The 18,811-nt window shown below is 36.3% G+C and overlaps 2 protein-coding genes across 2 annotated transcripts; both read right to left on the bottom strand.

Moving 5' to 3' along the window:
* Positions 1-3,157: 3,157 nt before the first annotated feature.
* Positions 3,158-16,128, bottom strand: LOC141628354 (uncharacterized). The gene is made up of 8 exons (XM_074441510.1): positions 15,592-16,128; positions 14,965-15,490; positions 14,413-14,635; positions 13,561-13,846; positions 13,102-13,393; positions 12,446-12,749; positions 5,336-5,434; positions 3,158-3,431 (listed from the first exon to the last, which is right to left on the bottom strand). Exons 1-8 carry the CDS (start codon positions 16,126-16,128, stop codon positions 3,158-3,160), a joined length of 2,541 nt encoding a protein of 846 aa, XP_074297611.1.
* An 81-nt stretch (positions 16,129-16,209) lies between these two features.
* LOC141628353 (uncharacterized) lies at positions 16,210-16,698 on the bottom strand. Its single transcript, XM_074441509.1, has one exon. The coding sequence runs from the start codon at positions 16,696-16,698 to the stop codon at positions 16,210-16,212; it is 489 nt and encodes a 162-aa protein (XP_074297610.1).
* Positions 16,699-18,811: the final 2,113 nt, after the last annotated feature.

Here is an 18,811-nt window from a genome sequence, read left to right as displayed (position 1 = left end):
TTTAAACATAAATTCAAACTAGATGATTCAATTTAACCTCTTAAAATGAATATCTAAATTATGATTAAATCGATTATCTGAATATTTGATTCATCACAATTGATTTGAACATTATTAAATTTAATGAATCATGATTCTTAAACAACAATTTAACATCATGTATGGCAAAACTATATAGCAAAACAAATGAACATCAACAATCAAAACAATTTCCATTTACATTTCAATTTAATTTTTATCAAATCAAAACATCTACAAATTTATCATATTATCATCTTAACATATTAAAACAACAATATCAAAAAATCAAAATGGAAACAAAGCATCAAAAAAAAAAAAATCATCTCGGCAGCAAAAAAAGGTGCGGCCAAAATTGTTTGTTTTTTTGTTTGTTTCATTTATGAAAATCATATAAAATAATTTCGTGGCCTATGCTCTGATACCACTTGTGTGAAATATCGGTATATCTTATCAAGAAAATTCGGATTATAACGAAATTATGAAATATGAAATTGCGAGTCATAAACGAAATTGCATAAACAAAACAATAGAGATTAAAATTAACCTTAGGTCCTAGCAATTTGGCCTAAGAACAAATATCGAGATCGATATTCTCCTAATCGTTGCACCCAAGATGCTCCGAGAAATGCCTCTTTCTTGCTAGAAAGAAAACCCTAATTTCTAATAATTTTAGAGTAGGTTTTTTTTAGGGTTTTGATGAGAGTATTAGGTTAAAAATTAAGAGAGAAAAATGATTCCCATCTCCCTCTTTTAACCGTCCAAAAAGGAGAGAATTAGGAAGATATTTTTCTCCTTTTTTTCTTCCTTAAATCGTGTGACCCACAACCAAAAATAAGGAGAAAATCTTCTTATTTTAGGTTGTTATCAATTTGTATAAAATGTGTATATTTATCAATTGTCATTTATGTCGTCATTTAATAATAAGTTCACACACAGCAGTTTGTAGTCAATTTATTAATACCGGCCTGTCAACATTTATTATGACAATTTCGTATAATATATATATTAACTATAAATATAACATATTTATAATTTGCTAATTAAATATAACCGTTTATGTTTAATTACGAATTAACATCTTAATTCGTTTAAGCTAACATTATATACATTAATTAAATATAACAGTTTATATTCAATTTATGAATTAACAATTAATTCGCCTGAGCTGATATTATTTAATTGTATTAAATAATCGACTCATCATCACATTGACTAACCTTTTAGTCAAATACATGGACTAACCATTTAGTCATATAAGGCATCAATGTGATTATATTTTCATATAATCACATCTCTCAAACACATCCTAAGGTGTGACTTTTAGGGACCAGTTGATCACCGCCATCAGTATGATAATAACGTCAAACTTCTAGCAAGCCAGCCGTTATTAGTACACGTTAATCAACTGATAAAATACTAAGTATACCCTGTGAACCTATAAGAGATTTATACACGTTATCACACTAACTGTGGAGGACACTAGCTCCAACATGCTTCCTAAGTCAGCCACATAGATGTTATTAACTCTCTTACCTTGAAGAACAATTTATTAGTACTTTCTTTGATTACATAACAAAGATTTGCATGAAACTCGACTTTATTTCCTTTGTCACATAATTTAAGAAATACTAATAAAATTGTTTTTGAGACCCTTTACAAGTAGCACATCATCAATGGAATGTGAAAGAGACTTACCGACTTTGCCAATACCAATTACTTCACCTTTTTTTGTTGTCTCCAAATGTCACATTTCCACCATCGTAGGCCGATAATGAGAGGAATTAATTTCTATTACCTGTCATGTGTCGTGAACATCCGTTATCAAGATACCAACGACTGCCTCCTCTCATATGGCCCCGCAAAAGAGAATTAGTTAGATGATTTAGGAACCCAAACAAGCTTGGGTCCCTTCTTATGACGAACGGTATCTAAAACATCTTTTCTAATCCACATTTTCTTAACAACTCTTATGTTACGTTCCAAATGACCTAAGCGTTTTTTACAAGCATTAAATACGTGGCCTGTATGTCCACAAAATTTGCAAAGAATGTATTCAGGTAGACCCACGTACTTATGCGTGCGAAAATCTCTCTCAATGGGTTTAGGTCTATTAATCTCGACAGTACTGGCGTCAGTCTGAATTGAACAGTCGGGAGGTATGTTTACTTTCTGTTCAGGGATCCAAAGAGTACGATACAAAGAACCGCTCTGCCTGAAATCAGAACGTGAGTCATAGCCTAATCCAAGTTTATTGTTGTTCTTAGATTTATTGACTAGAAAATCAAGGACTATTGTACTACCTTCCCATTTAGCAACTACATTTCTCACATTACTTAAATCAGTTTTAAGATTGTTGACTACTACGAGCAACTTTTTATTCTTAGCAAGGAGTGAATTATAATCGTTATTAAGTCTATCAAACTTGGAACAAATTTCAGAATAAGAGGTTGAACTAGTAAGATGCAATTTTTTAATCTCATCTAGTTCATTTGTTAAGACGTGGATTTTATTAACAAGAGACTCGTTTTCAGCAGTGAGTTCAGATTGAACATTCTGGCCGGCTGTTTGTTTCTGTATGTGCTTCAGATTTCGTCTTAACTCTATATTCTCCTCCGCAATACTTTCAATTTCAGATTGCATAGCCTCAAGACGCTTGTTTTGTTCGTAACTAGTATCCAAGGTCTCATCAAGCAGTCTTACAAGTTTTCTTTAGAAAAAAATCTAATCTTAATTTTGAGATTTGAGAGATTTACCTCGTCTTCGGATTTGCTATCCGATGCATCAGAGTAAGCCATGAGACACCTTAGAGAGTCGTCATCCCTTTTTCGTTGAGATCTAGGCTTGTAGGTAGACCGTAGGCAGAATTTCTCATCTTTCTCATTTTTAGAAGGTTCCTCGCCCTCTGAATCGGACTCACCCCATACAGCAGCTATCATTGCACGTTTGTACTCCTGCTTAGACTTTTCACGTTTATCCTTAGCTTGTTCTTCTTCCCATTGAGGGCAATTTCGAATCTGATGATCCCGTTCACCGCATTTGAAACATCCCATTCTAGATATAGAATGAGATGAGGAAGACGAAGAAACAAATTTCTTTGGTTTATAACTTTTGAACTTTCCTTGATTTTGCTTTCTAATTATTTTGGCAATTCTTTTAGACAGCAAGGCAACTTCCTCCTCAAGATCACTTCATTATCACTTAAGATGGCATTCAAGGCCAGACCCTTAGCTTTGGGTTTCTGTTTGGCATCATTTTCAAGTGTTATTTCATGTGCCATAAGAGATCCCATTAAAGCTTCATAGGTAAGAGTGGCTAAATCTCTACACTCTTCAATGGCCGTGACTTTTTGTCGCCATTTCCTGGTAAGACTTCTTAAAATTTTGTGGACAATGTCCTCAGTTTCAAATTGTCTACCAAGATTTGAAAATTCGTTAGTTATACTTGAAAAACGTGAAGACATGCTTTTTATGGGTTCATCCTCGTGCATTTTAAAGTTTTCATATTGTTGCATTAAGAGATCAATACGTTGTTTCTTTAATTGCACGGTCCCCTCCTAGGCTAGTGATAAACTGTCCCAAATTTTTTTAGCCGTTTTACATCCTGCAATTCGACTTATTTCTGATTCACCAATTCCGGATTGCAGGAGTGATATAGCCCTAGCATTCTTCTCTGCTTTTTTGTAATCATCAGATGTGTAGTCCTTGGGCTCTTTTACACTAGACGCACCATTGGCATCGGTGGTAGTGATAGCCAGGGGACCATTTTCGATGATTACCCAATATTCGTAATCTGTTCCTTGTATGAAATGCATCATACGATTTTTCCACCAGCCATTGTCCGTGCCATCAAAGACAGGGCATTTGACAGATTTGGAATTCATTGGGAAAAAAAAAGAAAAACTGATAAACTCAGAAGGATCAAACTCTTTGCGATAAGGCAATCAAGAGCACGAGGCTCTGATGCCTATTGTTGAGTTTATCGATTCGGTACTTAAGAGGGGGAGGGGGTGAATTAAGAACCCTTTTAAAAATTAAAGCGAAATTAAAGCACTAGGTCGTTCACGAATTTCCTTCTGAAACAATACACAGGCTAATTGAACAGCCTCGGTGACTGTTCAAACAATCAGAGTTGTGCTGTATTGTTCGTTCGAGTGAATACGTGAATCAAAAAGGAAAAACAAATAAAATCAAAGGCAAACGAAATAAAAGAAAGCAAGAGACACAACAATTTTTAATGTGGTTCGGCCTACTCTCTAAAGGTCTACGTCCACCCTCTCTCTTATTATTATTTCCTTTATAACCAAACTCAATTACAAAGAAAACCCCCACGATCAACCCCGATCGTGCGACTCGAGTACAACCCCGTACCCCAAAAACTCTATCACACAAAAAGTGAAAACTACAACACAAATTGTCTCCTTATATGGTTCAACAATTGGAACAATGGAGAACAAACTATCCTTATGAATATAAGAACTTGTGTACTCAAGAACAATCCAAAACTCACGGCTTTTGAAATAAACTTTACAAAAAAAACAGAAAGGAATGCTTTCACCAAATTTGCAAAAGACGATTTAAAAACCAGTTTGATAAAGTTGACTTTGCATAAAAATTCTTTTGGACTTTATTAAACTCTCCGTATGTGTTGTATATCTTTGCAACAAAGATTTGTTCGTCTTATATATTTTCAAATATTGACCAAATTAAATCTTTTCAATCAAGCAACCAACTTTATACGAAATCTTAGACTCTTGATAATTTAGTTGCCTTCAAAGACACAAACTCCTCAAAAAAGTTATAATATTATTTAGAGCAGATTTTGGAAGTTCCAATGGAATGAGTTTTTTTTTAAAACAATTATTTAGCAAAAATATTTTATCTTGGAAAATGTCCAAAAGATAAGCCGTGATTATATATTGGATCGAATAAGAATAAGCACAAGATATATATTCTTACAATTTTTCTAGACACGAATTAAGACTCGGTCCAAGCTTTATCCGTCTTTTTTTCCGAGCAAATATGGAATGCTTTTGGACCTGTCATACACACGTCTAGTCACACCATTAATTTAGAGGGATACACAAAAGTGAAGGACTTGTCATCATCAATAAAATAGGTGCAACAATAATAATCGTAGTTTATAACTCTAATTAAACCTATATATACAACCTCTCCAATTTCGGAAATCATTTAATTTTTAGACATTGCACAATACGGGAGCATGATCAAAACAGCCAACTTTAACGAATTCGGACTATATTTTCATTGTTTAGGTAAATTCATCATGCATAGGAAAAAAACTCAAAATCACTTACATGGTATCAAACGCATGTGATGATGGTCTCGATATCACATACGTTTTGTCAAAGGCAAGTGACAATCTTTCATAATGTTGCGCATCAGGTATTCTTGACCTGAAAAATAACGGAAGTCATCATTAGTAAATATTATACCATTAAGCGTTTAATAAAAAAAAAACTAGCATGCATACGATCAAACTGTATCATAAGAAATAAAAGGGAAAAAGTTGTTAAAATAGCTAGAGGCAACTACATAATAAAAACGAAGTATAGGAATTGAGAATCTCTATAGTATTGACCAGAACTACTTTTTATAGTTGGCACCAACAATCCCTTCCCAACTCAAATACAACTCTCAAGGATAGATATATCTTATCTTCACATTGTATATTGAGAATTTCAACGACTTCTTATGATTAATGTAACATATATAGGTAGACTCAAATTCTTACTATCTTAAAAGTTTATCCTTTTAGTTAGGGTAATGTTAATTAGCTTTATTTATTAATTTGAGGTGTTTCGCCAATATTGGTGTAATACCTCAGATATTTGAGTTGTTGGGTACTCTATCGAGTAGGCCTTACTCTGTCGAGTAAGTCTTTAACGCATTCTGGAGTGCGTTCTGTTTCGTAGTTACTCGATCGAGTAGGGGCAACTCGATCGAGTAGCTGGTGCTCGATCGAGTACATTGGTTACTCGATCGAGTAAGTCGTGTTTTACGGTTTTTCGGCCGGTTTTGATAGTAAAGCGTGAAGAGGTATTTAAAGTGATTTCAACATTTTTTTTTACATTTGCTCAAATATTCAAAACCTTTTACAAAAGAAAAACAAAGCGATCTTCAATCCTCTTTTCTCTTTGCTATCAAATCAAGGCTAGGGTTTTCAGATTTCTGAGATCGTCATACCTTTGGGATCATCATATTGTGGGTAAGATTTCTATATTGTTGTTATCTTTTATAGTTAAAGTTGGTTAAAATCTAATTGGGTGATTTTAGGGTTTTGGGAGTATTATGTGATAGATTTGTTATTATGTGATTTTAATTATAGGAGGTGATTTCGTAGAGGGAGGTTTTTGATCTACTGCGTTGATTGTTGGTGACTCCGTCTCAGGCAGGGTTTCCCTACTCAGTTGACTGCGTAAATAATATAAGGTGGCATGATTGGCATGATTATTTTTATCGTTAATTGGAATTGGCATGTTTACATTGATATGGTGGACTGGTTGTTTGTTTGTCTGTCGTTTGGGAGGTGCGCCCTCGGCTGAGTGGAGTTACTTGCGGGAGTGGCTTCACGCCCTTGATTCGCCCCATGTGGTTCCTGTCACAAGGGGGATGTGCACATTAATGAACATGGGTTATTCGCTCTATGGTGTTGAGCGGGGTTTAGGTGGTACGGCTGCGGTCCCCCACTGACGGCGAGGAATATCTGTTGCGATGGGTATTCTGGCAGGGCTACACACTTTAGTGTGTAGTCAGATGATTGGTGATGAGATGGAGTTGGAGGAATGTGATTGTGTAATTGGTTGTCGTTGATTTCTTATTTTGTTTATGCAGTAACTAACCCTGTCTAAATGTTTTAAAAACTATGGTGATCCATTCGGGGATGGTGAGCAGTTGATTAATAGGTATTTCTTTGGAGTACGCGCAGGATCTAGCTAGGAATGGAGTCATCACTTATCAGAGTCTTTAGTCTTCCACTGTGTTTTGTCAAGACAATTTTTCTTAATTGGTATGCACTTTTGAGAAAAGTTGTATTTCTTAATTCAGTTTTGGTCTTCATGTACGCACATTAAACTTTATACTTAAAATACGTTTCTTTATGGTCTCTTTTGATTACTATGCCTCGGGTAACCGAGATGGTAGCATCTCCATGTGCTAGGGTGGTCTTAGTAAGGCACTTTGGTGTATGGGGGTGTTACAAAGTGCTATCAGAGCGACAATTTTGGAAGATCTAACCAATGAACTTAATGAACCTAGAGAGTCTAATTATAATAAACTCGGGTAGAAGTTGTTAGGAGCTAATGAAAAGGCTTGGGGGACGCCCTAAAGTCGTGAACTTGCTCTTGCAACTTTGAGCCGGTCACTATGGGGTGTCATGGGTCGCTACTTGTTTATTGTTGTTTCATATGCATATGTTGAATGAAGTGTGTGGTTGAAATGGATGAATTGGTTGGAAAAGAAGAAGTAAGTAATGTTTGTTATATTAGTAGCTTGTGATGTCAGAAGGATATGATGGTATGTATATATATGTTAATATGTGTTGAAGTTATACTAAGCAAGCATGCGGATAGTACATGATTGATAAGTTGAATATTATATAAGCATGATGGATGATATTGTTTGGCTTTTGTAAATAGTAACATGTGGCTAGGGATACTGATTTTATGAGTATCGAGTTTCTTTTGTTTCCTTTGTTGTTGTTTAAGTTGTTTGAAAGAAAACATCAAGTAGTTATGTTGTCCGATTAAAGAGAAGTTGTCTTTAAACTGTTATAACTTGAGATGCATACATGATATTGATGTGATTCTACTTAGAGGTGATATCTTGTTCTTTTAAGATTCTATCGATAGGTCACACGCCCAAAACGACCAAGAAACGAGTGAGATACAACAACTTTACGAAAATTGGATAGTGCTGAGAACTGCGTAGGGTACTCGATCGAGTACACCTCTTTGTACTCGACCAAGTACCCCGTACTCGATCGAGTAGCCCTGATAATATATTATGCGTGCTTCTAATCTTCACCTACTCGATCGAGTAGGCTGTACTCGATCTTGTAACCCCTAATTTGGTCATATATTTATCTTTTGACCTCGTCACATATCATATTTATTTCTAATTTGTTCTTTTGCTTTTGTATACATTGTATTACATATGTGTTGGTCCTAATGCATAAGTTTACAAATCTTATGCTGTAAGGAGTAATACCATATGATGAGTATGATTTTGGTGGGGAGGAGATGGGTTATATGTAGTTGTGATGGATAGTAGAAAAAGGAAAGGGAAGATTGATGAGCTTATCGAGATAGGGAGTTTGCTTTATGAGATATGGTGAGTTATATAATCACGAGTTTGAGTAATGTAAAGGTAAGTGTATCTGGGCAAGGGGTGATGTAAGCTTAAGGAACGTGAGAATAAAAATATTTAAATGAGGGATGCGAATGGTGGTAACTTGGGATGTTTAAGGATTTATGGAGGTAGATAGTGATAACTGGGTTGGTTAAGGATATATGTGATGGAAGGTCGTTATAGAGGTATGGAAATGAATGGTGTATACTGAGTTTAGATCGAGTTATGCCGCGATGTGTATATAGTGGTCGAGTTTGGGAATTTGGATTATCAAGAGGTGAGCCTAGTGTCTAATTTCCTTAGGCAATTAACGGTATGAAATGAATTTTTGTTCCTAGAGATATAAAATGGTGATGCAATTAATTGAAGAGTAAACGTTTATTGTGTGGCATGATTGGTGGCAAGTGTGAGTGAGTAGCATGATGAGAGAGAATCCATGGTAAGAAAGAGTGAGAAGGTACTGATATGAATTAATGGAATTTTAGTTTTGGATCAATGAGAAAGTAGCCGGAGCACGAAAGAGTTAGGTATTAGGAATAAGGAGTTGAATTGTTTATTGATTTTGTAGAGTGTAATGGGAAAAGAATGAGGGGAGTAAACTAAGAGAATGTTGATCGGCGTAATGCGATATGGAAGTAAGGAATCGTCGAGATGTATGATACTATCATGAGGGTGTGAGTTAATGGTTATATAGAAATTTCAGGACGACAGGCTAATCATGAATTTCGAGGAATTAAGGGAGAGTAAAAAGTTGGTAGTGTATTTCCACGATATGAGATTTTGGTGGTGAGTTAGGTGACGATACAATTAATGACAGAATTGGAATGAACGCTGAGGTAAATTTTGTTGACGGATTTGTTGTTTGTTAATTAGGATGTTAACCGAAATAGAAATGAATTGTTATGTTTAGAGGTGAGCGTAAGAGATTTGTTATACGAGAGATGGTGGTGTCGTGATGTTATCACTAGTAGTTAAGGATGACGTTAAATAGAGAAGATAGCCGTCCTATAGAGGTGGATTTTGTGGAGGCCAGATTGGTATGTATGGTTGTAAGGGAGAATAAGATTAGGATATAAGAGGCTTTTGCTAGTAAGTAGTATTAATGATATTGGTACTTTTGTCGGGAGGTGATAGTTATGCGAATGGGAGAATATGCTATGAAGGGCATTCGAGTTAAGCTTAGGCGAGAGATACCTTTATCAAGTGGTAACTTACGTGATCAGGATTGACTAGTTATATGCCATTACAGGTCTATGATATGTGTAAGTGTTTGTGGGAGGTTCTGACCTTACGAGTAGTGGTATAGTGTGATAGTCATAAAGTTGTTATCTGTTTATTCCGTGTAATACATTGCATTGTGATCTAGTAAGCGGTTTTAAGGAAGTTTTATTGTCAAGCAAGTTATACTGACTCAGTGTTTATGGGATTGTATAAGTTGCGATGACTATCGATGTGGTTTCTGTGCCTCGGGTGGCGATCTGGGCACGGTACTTCATGGTGTGATGCGGGTACTTTCGCGCTGCGGTGCGGCTGTTGGTGGTGGTGTTGTGATACCGTCATCGGTTGTGGTGAAGTAGGTGGGACACTTATATGATGAACTTTCGAAAGTATATACGAGTTATATAGATTGTTGTTTTGTTTACTAATGTTGTCTGTGAGTTTCGGTTTGGACATGTAGTTTGTTGTTTGTTTATTGATGTTTCTAACTAGTTTCGACTTGGGAGTGAGGGTAGAGTATGATGTGTAAAAGAGTTGCTCTTGTGTTCATTGTTGTCGTAGTATAATGATGTTCTGTTGATGGGACACAGTTGTGAGAGGTTGTTGGAGTACTTTTGATTTTGTTTTAGAGGAGGCATTCGTTGACATAGTAATGACAAGTGATTTGTTGAAACATGTGTTGTGCTGGACTGGAAACTACAGGTAGTTTATAACCTTTTTTTTGGGACTCTAAGTACGGAGTGTTGGGACTAAGTTTAATGTTAAGTTATGGGTGAGATTTGCGATAATAAAAGAAAAGAACTTGAGAAGCTAATGTGAGTGTGTGTAACAATTGTGGATCGTGAGTTATGATCATGGAGATAAGTGCATATATGAAGAAGTATGTCATTTTGCCGTAATGTTGAAGAGTTGGAGTAGTGGTTATGCTGAGGATTTCATGGTATAGGTTAGATGGAGTGCAGAATTATTTTAGATATGAGAACTGTTAGAGAAAGAGAACCCTGGATATAGAAATGGTTGTAGGTGTTGAGGTTATAGTCGGTTATCGTTGACATGCGGTGGTGATGAAGATTATGGGAAGTATAGCAAAGGATCTAGTATTAGTGGGTTACGAGGACGTAACATTTATCTTAAGAGGAGTAGGATGCGACAAAGAGAGTTTGATGGTTGTACATGTTGCGGTATATTTGGAAGTTTGAGCTTTAGTGTAGAATAAAGGATGGATTTATGTTGTGGTTGATATTATTAAAGGTCATGGCAGTGCTTGCAGTAGTATGATGTTTATGAGTGTTAGTCAACTTTGAGGACGAAGTTCATTTTAATGGTGGTAGAATATAACATTCCGTTCGGTGGTTGATCTCGCTTAGTGGATTATCTTAATATAGGATTTGCTAGTGGATAATATGTTAGTGAGATGGAGTTAGCGGCAGTTGTGGAGGTAGTATTATGTAGTTAGTGTCTAGAGACTATGCTATAGTTGATACGATATCGTGAGCCGCCTTGTGGGGGTAGGCATAGTTGGTGGAGTTAGTGTTAGGTGTATATGTTTTATAGGTTGGGTTTGAACTTCGGGGACGAAGTTCGTTTTTAAGGAGGGAAGACTATAATACCTCAGATATTCGAGCGGTTGGGTACTCTGTCGAGTAGGCCTTACTCTGTCGAGTAAGTCTTTAAAGCATTCTGGAGTGCATTCTGTTTCGTAGTTACTCGATCGAGTAACTAACGTACTCGATCGAGTTGCCCCTACTCGTTCGAGTACGTTAGTTACTCGATCGAGTAAGTCATGTTTTATGGTTTTTATGTCGGGTTTGATAGTAATGCATGAAGAGGTATTTGAAGTGATTTCGCCAATTTCTTTTACTTTTACTCTTATTTTCTAAACCTTTTACAAAAGAAAAACAAAGCGGCCTTCAATCCTCTTCTCTCTTTGCTATCAAATCAAGGCTAGGGTTGTCGGATTTCTGAGATCGTCATACCTTTGTGATCATCGTATTGTGGGTAAGATTTCTATATTGTTGTATGTCTTATAGTTAAAATTATTTAAACCCTAATTGGATGATTTGGGTTTTTTGGGAGTATTATGTGATAGATTTGTGATTTTGTGATTTTGATTATAGGAGGTGATTTCGTAGAGGAAGGTTTTTGATCTGCTACGTTGATTATTAGTGATTTCGTCTCAGGTTGGTTTTCCCGACTCAATTGACTGTGTAAATAATATAGGATGGCATGACTGTTTGATTGGCATGATTATTGTTATCGTTAATTGGAATAGGCATGTTTACATTGGTATTGTGGATTGGTTGTTTGTTTGTCTATGGTTTACGAGGTGCGCCCTCCGCTGAGTGGAGTCACTTGCGGGAGTGGCTTCACGCGCTTGATTCGCCCCTTGTGGTTCCCATCACAAGAGGGATGTGCACAATAATGAACATGAGATATTTGCTGTATGGTGTTGAGCGGGGCTTAGGTTATACGGTTGTGGTCCCCACCGGCGGCGAGGAATATTTGTTGCGATGGGTATTTTGGGTGGGCTACACACTTTAGTGTGTAGTCAGAGGATTGGTGATGAGATGGAGTTGGAGGAATGTGATTTTGTCATTTGTTGTCGTTGATTTCTTATTTTTTTTATGCATTAACTGACCCCATTTAAATGTTTTAAAAACTGTGGTGATCCATTCGGGGATGGTGAGCAGTTGATTAGCAAGTATTTCTTTGGAGTACGCGCGGGATCTAGCTGGGAATGGAGTCATCACATATCATAGTCTTTAATCTTCCGCTGTGTTTTGTTAGGACAATTTTTCTTAATTGGTTTGTTAATAAGGAACTTTGATAGTCTATCATACCAAGACCTAGGTGATTGTTGAAGACCATAAAGTGCCTTATCTAATTTATAAACATGATTAGGAAAATTACTATCTAAAAAACCGGGAGGTTGTTCAACATATACTTCCTCTTGCAAATAGCCATTAAAAAACGCGGTCTTAACATCCATTTGAAAGAGTTTGAAACCTATATGAGCGGCAAAAGCAATAAGGAGACGAATGGCTTCTAGTCTTGCCACTGGTGCAAAGGTTTCATCGTAATCGATCCCTTCCTGTTGATTGTATCCTTTCACTACAAGTCTAGCCTTGTTTCTCACAATCACACCTGCATCATCCAATTTGTTTCAAAATACCCATTTCGTTCCTATGACGGAACGATCTCTTGGACGTGGTTCCAATTGCCACACCTTGCTTCGTTATAATTGATTAAACTCCTCCTGCATAGCAATAACCCAATTAGGATTAGATATAGCATCATTAATATTAGAAGGTTCTAATTCTGATAAGAATGAATAATGAGCACAAAAATTTCTTAATGATGATCTAGTTTTGACTCCCTCATGGATGTCAGTCAGAATGTTATCCATTGGATGTGAACTTTGATGCTTCCAACGTCGAGGAACAAATGTTTCTGTTTCTGGTGTAGATTGAACAGTACTGAATTCTGCTCGACATACGCATCTGTAAACTGAACATCACTGGATTCTGTTTAATTCTGCTTAACATCTGTATTCGTCTTTCTCGACGTATCTGAGCTACTGGAGGCCTGATTTGTCTCATTAGATGGTGCAGCTGTCTGTTCAGAGATGCCTGAACTTGGTGATTTTTCACGACTAGACAGTTCTGTGTTCTATTCATTTCCCCTGAATTCGTGGACTGTTCTGCACCTGTTCCTTCCAACGATGAATGCTCCTCCTCTAATTCAGGTGGATCATCTCTTACAAATCCAATCTCAAAGTCATCATCATCCTGCAATTCAGCGTTAAGCACATTAGTTTCATCGAAAATTACATGTACACTTTCCTCAAAACACATAGTTCTTTTGTTGTAAACTTTATAGGCCTTGCTTTTGTTTGAATATCCAATGAAAACGGCCTCATCGCTTCTTGGATCAAATTTTCCCAAATTATTTTTGCCATTGTTATGAACATAGCATTTTGACCAAAGCAGCGGAAATGTGAAATGTTTGGCTTTCGCCCATATAGAAGCTCATAATGCGTTTTCTTATGGATAGATCTAATAGCAACACGGTTACGAATATAACAAGCTGTGTTCACAGCTTCGGCCCAAAAGTTTCTAGGTAACTCGCTACAAACTAACATGGATCTGGTCATGTCCTCCAAAGTTCTATTCATTCTTTCCACTACACCATTTTGTTGTGGTGTCCTAGGAGCAGAAAAGTTATGATCAATAACATGTTCCCTGCAAAAGGATATAAACGAATCATTCTCAAATTCTCTTCCATGGTCGGTTCTAATGGAGATCAATTTGTGACCAAGTTTGTTTTGGAGTTTCTTAATCAAAACGTGGAATTCTTCAAAGGTTTCACTTTTAGAATGTAAAAATAAAGTCCAAAAAAACCGTGAATAATCGTCCACTAGACCACATACATAAAGACTTCCACCTCGGCTTCTAATCCTCATCGGTCCACACAAATCCATGTGAATGAGTTCTAGAAGCTTGGTGGTGCTAACGGACCTTTTAGATTTAAAAGAACTTCGGACATGTTTGCATCGAGCACAAACATCACAAACTCCGTCAATTTCAAACTTCATAGAAGGTAGGCCTTCCACTAAATCGAGTTTGTAAAGTTTGTTTAGATATGAAAATCCAACATGTCCAAACCTCTTATGCCATAGATTAGGATCGTTTTGTATAACGGATAAACATTTAATGGTTTCCCTAGGAATGCTTCCTAAGTCAGCCACATAGATGTTATTAACTCTCTTACCTTGAAGAACAATTTCATTAGTACTTTCTTTGATTACATAACAAAGATTTCATGAAACTCGACTTTATTTCCTTTGTCACATATTCGAGAAATACTAATCAAATTGTGTTTGAGACCCTTTACAAGCAGCACATCATCAATGGAATGTGAAAGAGACTTACCGACTTTGCCAATACCAATTACTTCCCCTTTTTTGTTGTCTCCAAATGTCACATTTCCACCATCGTAGGCCGATAATGAGAGGAATTGGTTTCTATTACCTGTCATGTGTTGTGAACATTCGCTATCAAGATACCAACGGCTGCCTCCTCTCATATGGCCCCGTAAAAGAGAATTAGTTAGATGATTTAGGAACCCAAACAATTTTGGGTCCCTTCTTATGACGAACGGTATCTAAAACATCTTTTCTAATCCACATTTTCTTAACAACTCTTATGTTACGTTCCAAATGACCTAAGCGTTTTTTATAAGCATTAAATACGTGGCATGTATGCACAAAATTTTCAAAGAATGTATTCAGGTAGACCCACGAACTTATGCTTGCGAAAATCTCTCTCAATGGGTTTAGGTCTTTTAATCTCGACAGTACTGGCGTCAGTCTGAATTGAACAGTCGGGAGGGGTGTTTACTTTCAGTTCAGGGATCCAGAGAGTACGATACTGAGAACCGTTTTGCCTGAAATCAGAACGTGAGTCATAGCCTAATCCAAGTTTATTATTGTTCTTAGATTGATTGACTAGAAAATCAAGGACTGTAGTACTACCTTCCCATTTAGCAACTACATTTCTCGCATTACTTAAATCAGTTTCAAGATTGTTGACTACTACGAGCAACTTTTTATTCTTAGCAAGGAGAGAATTATAGTCATTATTAAGTCTATCAAACTTGGAACAAATTTCAGAATAAGAGGTTGAACTAGTAAGATACAATTTTTTAATCTCATCTAGTTCATTTGTTAAGACGTGGATTTTATTAACAAGAGACTCGTTTTCAGCAGTGAGTTCAGATTGAACATTCTGGCCGGCTGTTTGTTTCTGTATGTGCTTCAGATTTCGTCTTAACTCTATATTCTCCTCCGCAATACTTTCAATTTCAGATTGCATAGCCTCAAGACGCTTGTTTTGTTCGAAACTAGTATCCAAGGTCTCATCAAGCAGTCTTACAAGTTTTCTTTAGAAAAAAATCTAATCTTAATTTTGAGATTTGAGAGATTTACCTCGTCTTCGGATTTGCTATCCGATGCATCAGAGTAAGCCATGAGACACCTTAGAGAGTCGTCATTTCTTTTTCGTTGAGATCTAGAGTTGTAGGTAGACCGTAGGCAGAATTTCTCATCTTTCTCATTTTCAGAAGGTTCCTCGTCCTCTGAATCGGACTCACCCCATACAGCAGCTATCATTGCACGTTTGTACTCCTGCTTAGACTTTCCACATTTATCCTTAGCTTTTTCTTCTTCCCATTTAGGGCAATTTCGAATCTGATGATCCCGTTCACCGCATTTCAAACATCCCATTCTAGATATAGAACGAGATGAGGAAGACGAAGAAACAAATTTCTTTGGTTTATAACTTTCGAACTTTCCTTGATTTTGTTTTCTAATTATTTTGGCAATTCTTTTAGACAGCAAGGCAACTTCCTCCTCAAGATCACTTTCATTATCACTTGAGATGGCATTCAAGGCCAGACCCTTAGCTATGGGTTTCTGTTCGGCATCATTTTCAAGTGTTATTTCGTGTGCTATAAGAGATCCCATTAAAGCTTCATAGGTAAGAGTGGCTAAATCTCTACACTCTTCAATGGCCGTGACTTTTTGTCGCCATTTCCTGGTAAGACTTCATAAAATTTTATGGACAATGTCTTCAGTCTCAAATTGTCTACCAAGATTTGAAAGTTCGTTAGTTATACTTGAAAAACCTGAAGACATGCTTTTTATGGGTTCAACCTCGTGCATTTTAAAGTTTTTATATTGTTGCATTAAGAGATCAATACGTTGTTTCTTTACTTGCACGGTCCCCTCATAGGCTAGTGATAAACTGTCCCAAATTTTTTTAGCCGTTTTACATCCTGCAATTCGACTTGTTTCTGATTCACCAATTCCGGACTGCAGGAGTGATATAGCCCTAGCATTCTTCTCCGCTTTTTTGTAATCATCAGATGTGTAGTCCTTCGGCTCTTTTACACTAGACGCACCATTGGCATCGGTGGTAGTGATAGTCAGGGGACCATTTTCGATGATTACCCAAAATTTGTAATCTGTTCCTTGTATAAATGCATCATACGATTTTTCCACCAGCCATAGTCCATGCCATCGAAGACAGGACATCTGACAGATTTGGAATTCATTGGGAAAAAAAACTAATAAAATCAGAAGGATCAAACAATTTGCGATAAGGCAATCAAGAGCACGAGGCTCTGATACCAATTGTTGAGTTTAACGATCCGGTACTTAAGAGGGGGAGGGGGTGAATTAAGTACCCTTTTAAAAATTAAAGCGAAATTAAAGCACTAGGTGTTGGAGCTGTGTCCTCCAGTTAGTGCGGATAACGTTATTACACATACACTTTTACGGACAAGTGGGAGCTTGTTGGGGCTGGTGTCCTCTACAGTTAGTGCAATAACATTTAAATCTCTAAAAGGATCAAAGGGTATACTTTTGTATTATTATCAGTTGGTCCACGTTTATCAATAACGGTTGGCTTGCTAGATAAGTTTGACGTTATTGTCATACTGATGGCGGTGATCAACTGGTCCCTAAAAGTCACACCTATAGGATACGTTTAAGAGATGTGACGGTATGAAAATACAGTCATGTTGATGCCTAATATGACTAAGCAGTTAGTCGGAGTTATTGACTAATAATTAGTCAAACGCGATGTTGAGATAATTATTTAATACGGATTAAGTAATAATGGCTAAAACGAATTAAACGGTTAATTCGTAATTTAAATATAAACGATTATATTTAATTGATGTATATTGAATTAATTATACAATATTGTCTTTGTCGGACATGTATTAATATTTCGACTAAGTCATGTTACTAGTTGATATTTTAGTAACCGATAACCGATGACGATTTATAATTAAAAACCCGTCGTATACATATTAGCGAGACGAGTCGGATCACGAGTTAAATGAGGAGAAAGTGGAAAGCCCACTCCCTCCCCTTGAGAACCCACGGACCGAACAGAAGAGAACAAAAGGACAGTTTTCTCTCCTTTTGCCCTAACTCATTTTCATTTGAAACAAAATTAGGTTTTTGAGAGCATTCTTCTCTGAAAAACCTAGATATCACATCTAGCAAAATTCACACCAAACTCTGTCAATATTGCAAGTCAATTAGAGAGTATTTCTAGCACAAGGGGCATAGTCTCAGACGGTCTTGGGTGCAACGATTAGGGGGAAATCTACTTTGATTTCTGTTCTTAGGCCGCATTTCAAAGGACCCGAGGTTGATTCTTATTCTTTATCGTTTCTCTATTGTTTTTCGTTTATGACCATATATCGCATGTTAAATTTACGTTATAGTCCTAAAATTTAAGGGTTTTATACGGATATTACCCCACAAGTGGTATCTGAGCGAGGGCACGTAAATTTTTCTTTGTGATTTTCATTAAACGAATTGAATCGATATTTTTTTGCATAAAATTCCGTGCGGCAGATTTTTTTTTTTGTCTCGGCTGTTTTGTTTTTTTTTTTTGAGCAAACCGTGACACTTTTTGCATTGGTAATCGTGCCACACGGCTTTATGCTGATCAGACGATGTTTTGTTTTCAATTTGTTCTTTGCATATTGTTATTTTAAACGATAATCATAGCAATATGTTGAAGTATTATCAATTGTAGTTTCAATTCTATACGGATTAGGTTAAATTGCAATTGGTTTTTAACAAATCGATTTTGTTTTGGTTTGTTGAGGCTCACGGTTTTGAGCTGTTGGAATTTTTTTTTTTTTTTGTTTTGCTGTACTGTTCACGGTTCTGCCGTGAAGGAAAAAAAAAAAATTCGGTTTTATTTTTTTCGGCCATGATTTATGCATAATACGGATTTTGTGCATTCGCTTGATAGTGAAACGGTTCACTCACGTACCATTTAGTTATTTTAAAGCGATTTAAAGTAACGGATTATCATGGATTAAAATTAAGTTGATTAAAGCGGTTTTGTCACATAATTTTAATCATTAAAGGTGGTTTGGATAAATTTAACATAATTACGGAATTATGTCACGAATAAATTTTATTTTAGTTGATGCATTTTTATTTATCGTTACTGTTGAATGCCTTGAATGTTTAAATTACGTATTTAATTTTTACAAACGGTTGTAACTTAGTGTGGCCTTAGTAGAACGTGTTACCGTAATGATGGAACACGGTCTTGGTTGTATTTTGAGATCTTGTATCTCCGTTTTGTTTTTTTTCCTTGTAATTACAGTTTTTA

Source organism: Silene latifolia, chromosome Y (genome assembly GCF_048544455.1).
Source record: "Silene latifolia isolate original U9 population chromosome Y, ASM4854445v1, whole genome shotgun sequence".
Lineage (NCBI taxonomy): Eukaryota > Viridiplantae > Streptophyta > Magnoliopsida > Caryophyllales > Caryophyllaceae > Silene > Silene latifolia.
Note: the sequence above shows the minus strand (reverse complement) of the source record. Positions and strands in the feature narration are given on the sequence as shown.

What these genes read in the sequence shown, in the direction of transcription:
- LOC141628354 (XM_074441510.1), bottom strand. Translation starts at nt 16,128, where the DNA reads ATGGGATCTCTTATAGCACACGAAATAACACTTGAAAATGATGCCGAA. An exon ending in TTTCATGAAATCTTTGTTAT is followed by an intron (nt 13,847 to 14,412) that starts GTAATCAAAGAA and finishes ATCCTTTTGCAG; the next exon opens with GGAACATGTTATTGATCATA. An exon ending in GATGTTCAGTTTACAGATGC is followed by an intron (nt 12,750 to 13,101) that starts GTATGTCGAGCA and finishes TGGATGATGCAG; the next exon opens with GTGTGATTGTGAGAAACAAG.
- LOC141628353 (XM_074441509.1), bottom strand. Translation starts at nt 16,698, where the DNA reads ATGTCCTGTCTTCGATGGCATGGACTATGGCTGGTGGAAAAATCGTAT.